Source organism: Mustelus asterias, unplaced genomic scaffold (assembly GCF_964213995.1).
Source record: "Mustelus asterias unplaced genomic scaffold, sMusAst1.hap1.1 HAP1_SCAFFOLD_406, whole genome shotgun sequence".
Lineage (NCBI taxonomy): Eukaryota > Metazoa > Chordata > Chondrichthyes > Carcharhiniformes > Triakidae > Mustelus > Mustelus asterias.
In genome coordinates this window covers 166,877-182,388 of record NW_027590361.1, presented here as the reverse complement: position 1 = coordinate 182,388, position 15,512 = coordinate 166,877, and the positions used below count along the sequence as shown (strand labels likewise).

General features: G+C 44.4%; 1 protein-coding gene across 1 annotated transcript in view; it reads right to left on the bottom strand.

Moving 5' to 3' along the window:
- LOC144486592 (uncharacterized) overlaps positions 1-15,512 on the bottom strand; it is a 41,423-nt gene that overhangs the window by 14,549 nt on the left and 11,362 nt on the right. Inside the window, exon 2 of the mRNA XM_078204640.1 lies at positions 5,205-5,286. Within this exon, the coding sequence (XP_078060766.1) occupies positions 5,205-5,286 (82 nt within the window). The remainder of the gene's footprint in view (positions 1-5,204; positions 5,287-15,512) is intronic.

Sequence of the window (15,512 nt, the reverse complement as noted above, 5' to 3'; positions counted from 1 at the left end):
ATAGACTCCGGCAATCACATTTTAAGTTGATGTTTTAAGTTTTCTTTCGACTTTGTTTTTTGTTCGAGCTGCTCCCCCTTCTTTTAGGGAGCTGCTCCTTTTAATTTTGTCCCTGAGTTACTTTGAGTTTGTTTATTTGGTTGGTACCAGAAAGAAGTACCCAGGTGCCAGACAGTCCAGGACCATAAGCATGTATTTATTGATAATATAGCTCTGTGTATGTGCCATGTTAATGATTGGATATTGTAATTAGGCAAGTGTAGAGTAGTTGTAATTGGTTAAACACACTGTGGGAAATGAAAGAAGTGATCAGAACTATTAGTTAGGATTGGATATTGATTACTTTTGAATGAGTGTGCAATCTTGATTTATGCATGTTAATTACTTGCAGCTGAGCCTAAAGATATAATTACCATTGTATTCCTTTGTTCTGGGGATCAGTAGACCACATTGTGGAAAGCTGTTTGCTGAGCTACAGCTTGAATAAAGGCCATTTTAAAATTCCAAAAAGCTTCATCTGGTGTCTTGAAGGGAGTGAAGAATGGAATAGCTGAATAGTTTGTTGCTCTCCCTAACGCAAGGTGAGCAAGATGCCCAAATGGCAAACATATAGTCATAATGACATAGAACTTGACCTCTTGAATTCATGATGGCTTTTGTAGTGTTCAATTGTTTTATTAATTTTCAGTGACCCCCAAGTTCTAGATTCCTGCATAAGAAGAAACATCCTTTCCACATCCACCCTGTCAAGATCCCTCAGAATCTTATATGCTTCAAATAAGCTGCCTCTTATTCTTCTAAACTCCTGCAGACACAAGCTGAGCTTGTCCAACCCTCCCACTTCAAGTATTACTTCATCAAACCTTCTCTGAACTGCTTCCAATACATTTACATCCTTCCTGAAATAAGGAGACCAATACTGCATATAGTGTTCTAGATGTGATCTTACCAATGCCCTGTACAGTTGAAGCATCACATCCCTACTTTTGTATTCGATTCACCTCACACTAAACAATAACATTCTATTTGCTGTCCTAATTACCTGCTGTACCTGCAAATTAATCTTTTGTGAACCATGACTAAGACACCAGATTCCTCTGTACCTCTGAGCTCTGCAATCTCATCATTTATGTACTATGTTTCTTTTTATTCGTCCAATCAAAATGAACAATTTTGTATTTTCCCATGTTGTACTCCATGTCAGATCTTTGCCCACACACAAACCATCTTTATCTCTTTGCAGCCATCTTATATCCTCCACACATCTCACTTTCCTACCTACCTTTGTATCATCAGCAACCATACCTTTGGTCACTTCATCCAAGTAATTTATACAAATTTTAAAAGCTTGAGGCCCCAGTACTGATCCCAGTGGCACACCATTCTTTACATCTTACCAACCAGAAAATAACCCATTTATGCCTACCCTCTGTTTACTGTGAGCCAGCCAATTTTCTATCCAAGCCAATATTTAACATCACTTCCCTCCTTACCCCCACCATCACCTTTTATTTTCCGCATTAACTTTTAATGTGACACCTTATCAAATGCCTTCTGGAATTCTTAGGTCCAGTATCCACCGGTTCCCTTTAACGATGGATCATATTCTGCATGGAGGTCGGTCACCAGTTGAGTGCCCCAGGGATCTGTTCTGGGAACCTTACTCTTTGTGATTTTTTTTTAAAAAAATGACCTGGATGAGTAAGTGGAGGGATGGGTCGGTAAGTTTGCTGATGACACAAAGGTTGGAGGTGTTGTGGATAGTGTGGAGGGATGTCAGAAGTTGCAGCGAGACATTGATAGGATGCAAGACTGGGCGGAGAAGTGGCAGATGGAGTTCAACCCAGATAAGTGTGAGGTGGTTTATTTTGGCAGGTCAAATAGGATGGCGGAATATAATATTAATGCTAGGACTCTTGGAAGAGTGGAAGATCAGAAGGATCTTGGGTTCCGAGTTCATAGGACGCTCAAAGCAGCTGTGCCGGTTGAGGCTGTGGTTTCGAAGGCATATGGTGTACTGGCCTTCATCAATCGAGGAATTGAGTTTTGGAGTCATGAGATAATGTTGCAGCTGTATAAGACCCTGGTGAGACCACACTTGGAGTACTGTGCTCAGTTCTGTTCGCCTCATGACAGGAAGGATGTGGAAGCCTTACAAAGGGAGCAGAGGAGCTTTCCAAGGATGTTGCCTGGGTTGGGGAGCATGCCTTATGAGCATAGGTTGAGTGAGCTCGGCCTTTTCTCCTTGGAGAGACGAAGGATGAGGGGTGACCTGATAGAGGTGTATAAGATGTTGAGAGGTATTGATCGAGTGGATAGTCGGAGGCTTTTTCCCAGGCCAGAAATGGTTGCCACAAGAGGACACAGGTTTAAGGTGCTGGGGATTAGGTACAGAGGAGATGTCAGGGGTAAGTTTTTCACTGAGAGGGTGGTGGGTGCGTGGAATGGGCTGCCAGCAACGGTGGTGGAGGCGGATTTGATAGGGTCTTTTAAGAGACTTTTAGCTAAGTGCATGGAACTTGGTAAGAAAGAGGGTTATAGGTAAGCCTAGTAATCGCGAAGGTAAGGACATGTTCGGCACAACTTTGTGGACTGAAGGGCCTGTACTGTGCTGTAGTATTTCTATGTTCTATCCACAGCACATCTTTCTTCATCAAAGAACTCTAATAAATTGATTAAACATGGTTTCCCTCTCTCAAAATGTTGACTCTGCCTGATTACCTGGAATTAATCTAAACGCCCTGCTTTAATGTCTTGAATAATAGCTTCTCACTTTTTCCCTGTGGCAGATGTTTGGCTAACCTGCCTGTAATTTCCTGCTTTCTGTCTCCCTCCCTTTTTGAATTCACTATTTTCCAAATGAATGGAACCTTCACTAAATGTCGGAAAATTAAAACCAATGCATCACTCATCTCACTAGAAATTTCTCTTAAGATCCTCGGATGAAATCCATCAGGACCCAGGGACTTGTCAACCGCAGCTCCAGCAATTTGCTCAATGCCATTTCCCTGGTGAATGTAATTTTCCTGCATTTCGCTCTCCCTTTATTTCCTGATTTACAGCGATATCTGGGATGTTATTATTTTATTCTCTATTGTGAAGACTGGTGCAAAATGCCCATTCAACTCATCTGCCATCTCCTTATTTATCATTATTAATTTTCCAGACCCATTTTCTATAGGACCAATGCTCAAAGTTAACTCTAAATATTTACAGAGAATCTTCATGCTTTGATCTTATTTGCTCGCTTTTTCTCGTACTTTTTTCCCTCCTTTATTAATCTTAATCATTCTTTGCTGTGTTTTATATTCTGTCCAATCTTCTGACTTCCATCTTGTGCAATCATATGTTCTTTCTTTCAGGTTGATCCTATCTTTAACTTTTCCCCTTGGAATTTTTATTTCTCATTATAATTTGTCTATTCTGTGTATTCTGAGATATTCTTTTAAATGCCTGTCACTGCGTCACTATTGACCTATCCCTTAACCTTATTTACAAGTTCATTTTAGCTAGCTCTGTTTTCATGCCTTCATAATTGCTTTCACTTGAGTTTAAAATATTAATTTTAGACCCATTCTCTCCCTAAAACTCAATGTAAAATTCAATCATTGGGCCCAATTCTCCCCAAAAAATACTAAGTGCTGAATTGGCGGGAACAATGATGTAAATAACGATTGTTTTTCGAGTGGGAGTTCAGACTCGAATCTCCCACACTCTGTGCACTGCAGAGGTCACAATCGTGAATATCATTAAAAGCTCGGGGGCGGAGCCAATTCACGTCAGAGTCGGACAGTTCCAGGCCTCTGTGCATGCGCAGGGACCCCGATCTGTCAGCCTCCCATTTGCTGGCCAGCTCGATCGCTGGCCAACCTGGGACCCTCGCAATGTTGCCCCCCAACACTCCACGGCCTGATTACAGCCTCCATGAACATTTCCAGGCCAGCTTCAACTTTCCCCAGTCCGGGAGCACCCCAATCTCCAGACCCCTCCCACCCTGGCAGACCACCCCCCACGGGAGGCAGACACCCCTGGGAGGCAAACACCTCTGGCAAACCACCCCCCTCCAGCCCGCCCCAATCACTGGCCTCCCTCCAGTCCCAACCAGATTCCAATCCAGAGTGACAGTGGGACCCTCGCCAACCCCTACCGATGGTCCCGCCCACAATAGGCCCCAACCCCTTGGCACTGCCCCATGCCTGGTGGGTAGTGCCAAGGTTCCCCCGGGCAGTGCCAGGGGGAAGAGGCTGGCGCTGCCAGGATGCCCATACCCAGGGAGCATCACCCCCTGCCACCAACCCCGAGGGGGCCCTGATTGCCTCCCCTTCACTCCAGCGGGATCTCTCGCAAGTTCCCCGAATGTGGGGAGCTACTCTAAACCCCGCCGAGTGAAATGTGGTGTGGCGGTGTGGGAGATGCTATTGGGCCCGGAGAATTCAGTCCCGGGCCCAATAATGACATTTAAATTACATTAAAAAGATTAAAATCACTTACTTGGTGTTCCTGCCGGTTTCCAGCGTGGTCTCAACTGCACCTGCTCTCTGGCGATGGGAGACGCACATGCGTTCCCATGAAATGACTGACGTGCGAAAAAACTAGCACGTTGCGATGGGAGAATCGGGCCCATTATGTTTGCTGCTATCTAGGGGGCCTTCACTATGAGGCCATTAATTAATCTTGTCTCATAACACAATATCCGGTCTCGTGTGGACTGCTTTCTGGTTGGCTCTTCAATTTCTGCTCGAAGAAACTCCCAAAAACATTTGCTGAACTCCTCATCTGGGCTACCTTTGTCCACATGATTTTTCCAGTCAGTGTGTAAATTAAAATCCTCCATGATTATTGTCATAACTCCCATTATTTCTTCCTTTATATGCCACTCAAGCATGTGATTACTGTTAAGGGACATGTACACATTTATTAGCTTTCCTAATTACTTGCTGTACCTGCATATTAATCTTTTGTGATTCATGCACTAAGACACCCAGATCCCTCAGCACCTCAGAGCTCTGAAATCTCTCACCATTCAGATAATGTGCTTTTTTATTGTTCCTTCCAAAATATGTAATTTTACATTTTCCCACATTGTACTCCATATGCCAGATTTGTGCTCACTCCTTATGTTCTCTTCACAGCTTCCTTTCCTATCTATCTTTGTGTCATCTGCAAATTAAGGACAGTAGAAATACTCACGAGGTCTTACTTACCAATGCTGCCTGCTGTTCTTTTTGAGGAAAGGTAGAAAAGGAAAGGAGCACATCCTGTCATCTTCACCAAATTCCCTCCATCCTGTGAGAGAAAAACAACGAATCATCTCCATTTTAAATGAGAAATCTCTTAATTTTAAACTGTGTCCCAGTTCTAGGATATCCTTTTGAGGAACCATCTCAGTATCCGCCCTGTCAATTTCCCTTGGAAATTATTCATTTCAATAAAATCATCCCACATTCTTCTAAACTCTAATGCATACGGGCCCAACCTGTCTAATCTTTCCTCATAAAATTTTCTATTCTTCCTGCCAAAATGGACAGCCTCATATTTCCTACATTACACTCCATTTGTCATTTTTTGCCCACTCACTTAACCTATTGATATCCCTTTATAAACTCTTTGTATCCTCCTCACAACTGTTTTCCTACCTACCTTTGTATCATCAGCAAATTTGGCTACAATACAGTTGAACTTTCCTTTTAAGTCCTAAGTAGTTGAGTCCCAGGACTGACCCCTGCAACACTTCACTAGTCACAGTTTGCCAATCTGAAAATGGCACATTTATTCTGACTTTCTTGTTAATTAGCCAGTCCTCTATCGACACTATATCAGTTGGAACACCATATACTCTCGGCTTGTCACGTCATAACGTCATCAAACAGAAGCAGATGATAGAGGCAATGTCTGATCTGGCAGTGCCTATCAAAGGACAGAGGAATGCTCCAGCCAAGCTCAACCCCTGGCTGGAGATGCCGAGCCTCGAGGGCCACAAATAAACAGTGCTTGTGGACCAGCAAAGGAAATGTGTGACTGTGTGTCAGAGTTCCCTGAGGCAGTGCTGACCCTCGCATGGGAATGGACTGCCCATGGAATGCTGAGATGAATGTGGCACTCATTGCAGCTCAGAATGAACCCCACTATAAATCCCATTCCCTCCCTCTCTCAGCACTCCCAATCTGAGAGATCTGCTAAAAGTATGGTAGGTCATTGACCATGCTTGACTTCCTCTTTTCTGATTCCCTTTTTAATGTCTGTTGCTATAGACAATAGTTCATCAGCTTCTATGAGGTGCTGACCCTGTGTATGGCCCATGGGCTTCTGACAAATTGCAATAGATTTCTCTGTACCTGCTTAATCACCCTTATTGACTGCCCACCACTACTAGGTGGGTGGCTGTCATCCCTGAGAAGCCACCTTTGGAAAAATTGTGCAGAGGTGGCAAATTTTCTCTCTCGTCTGCATGTATTGTATCTGATTCTTATCTAGTTTATAATCAGACTTTTTAAATGCTAGAGTCTAGAATTTCATGTAAAATTAATTCCCTTGGTTTATTGCTCACATTTTGCAATATACCTTGGAACTATTTTTTTGATTTTTGATCAGAGCTCCTTCTTTAATTATGAATCTTTTGTCTAAGTTTCCCCCTATCTTTTTCCCTTTATAAATGGTCCATTTTAGATTATCCCTCTGCTATACACAGCTCCAGCATTTTTTGTGTAAATATTATCCAAATTCATCACTTCACTATTAGCTGATCCTGGTTGGCTTTATTTTCCTAATAAGGCTTCAGAATCCATTAGCAATTGCACTGGACATCAGTCTTGTACCTGTCATAAAAATTCTGGATCTGGCATTCATGTCCCCTTTGTCACGTTAATTTCTGGCATATCTGGGTGCTATTTTCAACTAAGGTGTCATTATAGTTGCCTGTCACGAGATGGCGCTATTGCTTCTCTGAGCTTTGTCTATTTGCTCCATTATCTAATGTTGCGATTTATTTATTGGCTTTTTAACCTGAATTTATGCCAGCCAGTCTTCCCCCTCAGGGTTTTGTTTTAATTGTCACTTTCATTTCTCATTGCTACCATCTGAGTTTTATTGGACAGATCATTTTCTCTTCCCCTTCCTATCGGCTTCCCTTTCCCAAGGCCTGTCAAATCTCGCAGGGCTCACTCACTAGCTTGGGACTGTGGCCACTTTCTCCCCATTTCCCATGCTAGCCCATTGTGCCATTCTGGTCAAGCTATTTGCTACCAGTCCATGCCTGAAACAATCCTCACATCCTATCTTTCTTCCTCATATTCCCTGTCACCACACTCTGCCTCCAGCCAGCAATTTGTTTTTTAAAATATTTTTGGAACTGTGGGCCCGATTTTACCATTTTGATTCTTAGTGCTGAATCTGGGCATGATTCAGATCCGACTTGGAAACCTGTTCTCAGGCGCCTCCATCCGCACTCAGCCCGAAAAAAAAGTTGCGAGTCTGAATTGCACTGTGGGTGGGGCTTATCACACCTGTAACGCTGCTGCTCCAATGGGAGTCTTCAACTGCGCATGCGCAGTAAAATAAATTTGAAAAACGCTGCCCTGCCACATCACTCCCAGGCCACATAAAGCGGGAGATATGGCCCCCACAGACATTGTCCCACACCCACAACATAACTGTCCCCCTTATCCACCCACCCCTCCCCCTGCTACCCAGACCGAATGTGACCCCCTGCCTCCCTTCCCCGCCTCCCCCGTCCCCCCCACCGATCGCCCGCAGAGTGGCAGCGGACCCCCTCTTTGCAACCCCTCACCGATCACCCGCAGAGTGGCAGCGGACCCCCCCACCAGAGATCCATGTGGCCCTCCTCCTCACCCACCTCTCCCCCACCAGAGAACAATTTGGCCTCTATCCTCACCTCCCCCCTCCCCAATCTCGCCCACCAGAGAATGATCTGGCCTCCCTGCTCCACGACCCCCCCCACCACCGATCTGAGTAAGAGAGCAGCCAGAAGCTCTGAACTTACCTCTTCAAAAGCTGGAGCACCTTAAACAGACTTTTGCCAAGCAGGTCTTTTTCAGCCATATCTGGACGGGCGAACACGATGGTAAAGAGGGAAATGCTGGTATGTTTGGGCGTGCAGTGATTCGGAATCGCTGATATTTTTGCAGGCAGAGTGCGTACGGGGGCGCCTGAGAACAGGACTAAAAGTCGGATCTGAAACAGTCAGTTTCAAGTCTGCCCAGCTCTTGGAATCAAAACGGTAAAATAGGGCCCTAAATGTTAAAAGTAAGCATGTAAGTTCACAAAGAAAATTTATCTAAAATTTAAAAGATAATCAATAAGTAATTGGCCAGATAAATTATCACGTAGATTACCAATTAATTTGGAACATGGGAACATGACTAAGTTATTCAACCATTGAATTAATCTGGCCAGGGGATGTGTAGCCAGCAGAGGGAGAAAGGGGGATGTGGATTACAGGGTCAAAGGTAGGGTTCTGAAGAATGTGGAGGAACAGAGAGATCTTGGGGTTCATATCCATAGATCTCTGAAGGTTGCCACTCAAGTGGATAGAGCCGTGAAGAAGGCCTATAGTGTGTTGGCGTTCATTAACAGGGGGTTGGAGTTTAAGAGCCGTGGGATTATGCTGTAACTGTACAGGACCTTGCTGAGACCACATTTGGAATATTGTGTGCAGTTCTGGTCACCTCACTACAAGAAGGATGTGGAGACACTGGAAAGAGTGCAAAGGAGATTTACCAGGATGCTGCCTGGTTTGGAGGGTAGGTCTTATGAGGAAAGGTTGAGGGAACTTGGGCTTTTCTCTTTGGAGCGGAGGAGGTTGAGAGGAGACTTGATAGAGGTTTATAAGATGATGAGGGGGATAGATAGAGTGAACGTTCAAAGACTATTTCCTCGGGTGAATGGAGCGGTAACTAGGGGGCATAACTATAGGGTTCATGGTGGGAGATATAGGAAGGATGTCCGAGGTAGGTTTTTTACTCAGAGAGTGGTTGGGGTGTGGAATGGACTGCCTGCAGGGATAGTGGAGTCAGAAACTTTAGGAACATTTAAGAAGCTATTGGATAGGCACATGGAGTACTTCGGGATGATAGGGAGGAAATAGCTTGATCTGGGTTTCAGACAAAGCTCGGCACAACATCGTGGGCCGAAGGGCCTGTTCTGTGCTGTACTGTTCTATTCTATTCTAACTCCCCAACATTCATCTACCCTGCACCCCCAACAATGCTCACCTCTCTCAATTATTCCTGGCATTGCTCACTCCCCCCCAACCCTCCTGATAATGCTCACTCCCTGCACCGCACAACAATGCTCACCACTCTGCAACCCCCCACCCCCTTGTAAATAATCACCCACTGCGCAGCCCCCAACAATGTCCCTGCACAAACCTGACAATGTTCCTCACCCACATTGCATCTTCAACAAAGCGCCCCCCCCCCCCCTCCCCCTCCCCCCACTAGCACACGACACTGGTCACACCCCTGCACCCTTAACCATGCTCATCCCTCCCTCATGTCAACAATGCTCACACCTCCAACACCCTCCCAACAATGCTCACTGTCCCTCACCTCCCTGACAATATTCACCGTCTCCCGTAGCCCCCAAAATGTTCACCCATCCAACCCTTTCAACAATACTTCCTCCTGTAACCGTGATAATACTCACCTCCCCTGAACACCCAAAAATGCTGGCTCTGTTTTGACATCAGCCAAACTAAGGAGCCAGCGATTCTGGTCTCCCTCCCTCCGCGCCGCCCCCGCCCCCCCCCCACACCAACCAGAGAATGATCTGGATCGTCTCCCTCCGCCTGCCCCTCCCCCCGACCACTTCCAACAATCGATCTGAGTTAGAGAGCCGCTGGAAGCTCTAAACTTACCTCTTCAGAGGTTGGAGCACCCGAAACAGACCTTTGCCAAGCATGTCTGTTTTGTGCCGAATCTGGATGGGCGAACGTGATGGTAAAGGGAGAAATGCTGGTGAAGTTGGCCGGGCAGCCCATTAATTCAAATGCATGCATTTGATAAAGTGGCCTTGGTAAAGTGGGCATCTGTGCAGACGCAGGCGCGGATCGTGCTAATTGCCTCACGCCTGACTTTACCAAGTTTTTGCACCCAAACATGGGCGCGATGCAATGGTAAAATCGGGCCCAGAGAGTAATAGATGGTTACAGCATGGAAACAGGCCCTTCAGCCCAACTTATCCATGCTGCCCCTTTTCTTTAAACCCCTAATTGCCAACTCCCAATTAATTCCTAATTGCCCGCATTTGGCCCATATTCCTCTATACCCATCTTACCCATGTAACTGTCTAAATGCTTTCTAAAAGACAAAATTGTACCCGCCTCTACTACTGCCTCTGGCAGCTTGTTCCAGACACTCACCATCCTCTGTGTGAAAAAAATTGCCCCTTTGGACCCTTTTGTATCTCTTCTCTCTCACCTTAAACTTATGCCCTCTAATTTTAGACTTCCCTTCCTTTGGGTTGATCTATGCCCCTCATTTTTTTATAGACCTTTACAAGATCACCCCTCAGCCTTCTACACTCCAGAGAAAAAAGTCCCAGTCTATCCAACCTCTCCTTATAACTCAAGCCATCAAGTCCCGGTAGCATGGTAGTAAATTTTTTCTGCATTCTTTCTAGTTTAATCATGTCCTTTCTATGATAGGGTGACCAGAACTATACACAGTATTCCAAGTGTGGCCTTGCCAGAGTCTTGTACAACTTCAACAAGACATCCCAACTCCTGTATTCAATGTTCTGACAAATGAAACCAAGCATGCCGAATGCCTTCTTCACCACTCTGTCCACCTGTGACTCCACTTTCAAGAAGCTATGAACATGTACCCTTAGATCTCTTTGTTCTGTAACTCTCCCCATCGCCCTACCATTAACTGAATAAGTCCTGCCCTGGTTCAATCTACCAAAATGCATCACCTCGCATTTATCTAAATTAAACTCCATCTGCCATTCGTCAGCCCACTAGCACAATTGATCAAGATCCCGTTGCAATCCTCGATAACCTTCTTCATTGTCTACTATGCCACCAATCTTGGTGTCATCTGCAAACTTACTAACCATGCCTCTTTTATTCTCATCCAAATCATTAATATAAATGACAAATAACAGCACTAATCCCTGAGGCACACCATTGGTCACAGGCCTCCAGTTGGAAAAACAACCCTCTGCAACCAGCCTCTGGCTTCTATCATCAAGCCAATTTTGTATCCATTTGGCTACCTTACCCTGGATCCCGTGAGATTTAATCTGATGCAACAAACTACGATGCGGTCCCTTGTCAAAGGCCTCGATAAAGTCCATGTAGACAACATCAACTGCACTACCCTTATCTACCTTCTTTTTGAAGGGGTAACCTTCTTGGTTACCCCTTCAAAAAACGCAATCAAATTTGTGAGACATGATTTTCCACTCACAAAGCCATGCTGACTATCCCTAATCAGTCCTTGCCTCTCTAAATGCCTGTAGATCCTGTCTCTCAAAATACTTTCTAACAACTTTACCTACTACAGATGTGAGGCTCACCAGCTTGTAGTTCCCAGGCTTTTCCCTGCAGGCCTTCTTAAACAAAGTTACCACACTTGCCACCCTCCAGTCTTTAGGCAACTCACCTGTGACTATCGATGATTCAAATATCTCTGCTAAGGGACCCGCAATTTCCTCCCTCGCCTCCCGCAATGTCCTGGGATACACTTCGTCAGGTCCCGGGGATTTATCTACCTTGTTGTACTTTAAGACTTCCAGTACCTCCTTCTCTGTAATATGTACACTCCTCAAGACATCACTATTTATTTCCCCAAGTTCCCTATCATCTATGCTTTTCTCAACAGTAAATACTGATGAGAAATGTTCCTTTAGGATCTCATAGTCATCTGCCACAACAATCTCGTGTCCCCTTGAGAGTTTATCAAAAAAGGTGAAACTAGTTAGAGTAAAAAGTGATCCCTTAACCAGTTCTGGGATTCTCCTAATTTTAGCGAGGAAGAATACCTCATGAATGGCAGGGCAATGTAGAAATATCAGATGAATCTGCTGCTTCTCCATTTTTAGCGCTGATATGAAGGTTCTGATTCCTCCAAAAACAGAAAAAAGAGCATTAGCAAAAAGTAAGAAAAATGAGGCCTTGATGAAGAGCTTTTATACTTCATAGGTATTTTAATTCAGATCATTTAGTGACCCTGAATCTCATGTCAATGCACAGAATCAGCAGAAGTGTGCATGGTACTCGTGAAATTGGTTTAACGTTGATTCGAAGGGAAGTTCCAGGGATGGTCGAATTATTTAAGTTAGGTCTCAGTCTATATTGGGTCTGACAAGGGGAGTCATTGGAGGAGTGGGAAATTTCTCAAAGGATTGTTGACGGGAGTTAGATCATGGCTGATTTGTACCTGAACTCCATTCACCAATTTCCTTGCTGAATAAAAATCTATGGATCTTGGTCTTGGAAGTTTCAACTGTGCCAGCAACTACAGCCTCATGGGGCCGGGAGTTCCAGATATTCAATACCCTTTGTATTAAAAATTGTCTCCTGAGCTCATGACTGAATGGCTTAGTTTTAATTTTAGAGTTGTCCTCACATTCTGGATACACCTGCCAAAGGAAAGAGCAAATCTATTTTATCAAATTGTTTTATCATTTTAAACACTTCAATCACATCGCTCTTCAATATTTTAAACTCAATGGAGTAAAACCCAATTTTATGAACCCTGTCTTCATAATGTAAACCTTTGAACCTGATATGAATTGGGTGAAACTGCACTGCATCCTCTCCAAGGCCAGTATATCCTTTCTTTAGATGGACTCTGACCAAAGCTGAGGAAGGAAAAATAGATGCTACACATACTCAGTGAAAAGTGTTTAAATAGCAAAGCTAAAACTGCAACAAAACCAGGAGTCTTAATAGACTTGATGCTAAACATGTCCAACATGAAACAGAGCAGCAATCAATAAAGCTAATACAATTCTTTCTATCTTACTTGACTCTGGGCTGAGCTTCTGACGCCACATCCTTTTAAGCATAAAGGCTGCTTACTTCAACCTGCATAACAATCACCCATCCACACGCCTGCCTACTCTTGAAACCCTGATACATGATCATCCAAATCTCTTCTGCTCTTACTCTAACTCACACCAAGTGCCATATTGTCCACTTCACAAAAAGCAGGACAAATCCAACCTGGCCAATTACCGCCCCATCAGTCTGCTCTCAATCATCAGTGAAGCGATGGAAGAGTCATCAACGGTGCTATCAAGCAGTCCTCGCTCAGTAATAACCTGCTCAGTACCCAGTTTAAATTTCACCAGGGTCACTCAGCTCCTGACCTCATTACAGCCTTGGTTCAAACACAGACAAAAGAGCTGATTTCCAGAGGTGAGAGTGACAGCCCTTGACATCAAGGCCACATTTGACCGTAGTGTACTAACTACAAGATGCACTACAGAAATTCACCAAAGATCAGCAGCTTCCAAACCCACGACCACTTCCACCTAGAAGGACAAGGGCAGCAGATACATGGGAACATCACCACCTGCAAGTTCCCCTCCAAGCCACTCACCATCTTGACTTGGAAATATATCACCGTTCCTTCGCAGTCGCTGGGTCAAAATCCTGGAATTCCCTCCCTAATGGCGTTGTGGGTCACCTCACAGCCAGTGGACTGCAGCGTTTCAAGAAGGCAGCTCACCACTACCTTCCCAAGGGTAATTACGATTTGCCTAGCATTTGGGCAACAAATGCTTGCCAGCCAGCAATGTGCATGTCCCATGAATGAATAAGAAAAAAAATCTAGTTCACGAATGTCCTTTAGGAAAGGAAATCTACTATCCTTCCCTAATGTGGCCTACATAACTTCCATCCACAGCAATATGGTTAACTACCTTCTGAAATGACATAGTAAGCCACTCAATTTAAGGGCAATTAGGGATGGATAACAAATTCTAGTCTTGTGAGTAATGCCCATATCCACCAAGTAAGCTAAAAAAGAATTAGTGGAAACATACCATGGTGTTAATTTGCTCTCTATGTAGGTCAGTTTTGTTGGCCAGGTTGGATTCCAGCACTATGTTTATAAACTAGTACAAAAAAATCATTGAAACTTGATTTGAAATTCCATTTTATACTGCTTTTGCCGATTCTGGGCAAATTGCACTGTCAAAGCGACCTCTGGAAACTACTGTGCCCACGCAAATAAATTCTTTATCTTATTCCCGAATGATTGATTTCCTGTTTAGTACCAGGGTCCAGGTACATGAAGTTTAAGGAATGACACAGTTATTAATTTGCTTTTAGATGCCTCAAGAGAGGTATAATTTCAAAGTAAAATTCACAAGATTGGAAAATCCATCTGAGGCACACTGGAACTTGAAAGTACTCCTGTGTTAATGAAATAAAAGTAAGAAATTGCACAACTAGTGAGGTAATGGATTTACGTTCTTTAAAAATGTGTAATGGCTGACTTACAACCTTTCAAACAGAAGGATTAATCTGGCTATTGGAATTACATCCATTAAGCAAAAATGTGGCCATTTTATGTTCCATATGCTCACAATATTAAATATGCTTTGAAAAGGCTGTTGGCTGCACTGAAAGAAATTAATCATGGAGATAACTGAGGCGTTGAAAAAATCTAATCTGCTTTGTTTTGTCTTTAACCATTTTGGAACATAAGTATCTCTGACAAGATCAGCCTTTATTGCCCTGAGAGTGATGCTAGGCCTTTCCCTTGAACCTCTGTAGCAATTTGATACAGCTGGCGAGCTTGTTTGATTTCATCTGAAGATTAATAATCTGGCAAATGTGAGCTCAAATCTCACTGTGGCATTTTGAGAATTTAATGGCCATTTTTAAGAAAATCTAGAAATTAAAAAAAATGATACAAGTGGAAGTGACCATGAAACGGGCAGATTGTCTTAAACACCTAACTGGTTCAGTTATGCTCTTGAGGAAAGCATACTTCCTATTCTCACCCATTCAGCTCAGTCCGTGACACCAGTTCCCCGCCACTGTGGTTCATGCTTAACTGCTGCTGAAGTGGCTGAGCAAGTCATTTAGTTTTATCTGACTGCTACGAATGATTAAAGAAGCAAGCCCACTGTCACCTTCACAGGGTAGGTACGGATGGCAATAAATCCCAGCCTTGTCTGTGACACATCTCAAAAATCAGAAAAAAGATGGCTATAACAAGGACAATGATACCATCTAATAATGAACGTTAGCAACGTGTTAGACCTGACTTGTCCAATCTTTTCTCTTGTCAGGGGTGGGGAGGTGGTGGTGGCTGGGGGAGTGGGGGCGGGGGTGGTGGTGACCGGGGGTGGGGCGGGGGGGGGGGGGGGGGGAGTGGTCGGCGTGGAGGTGGGGACAGGGTGGCCAGGCAGGGGGGGGTGCATTGGCCAGTGTGGGGGGTGTGGCTGGGGTGGTGATGGTGATGGGTGGGGGTGGCCAGGGTGGAGGGGGGGCTGGCCGGGGTGGGAGTGGCTGGGGTTGGAAGGGGGGAGGG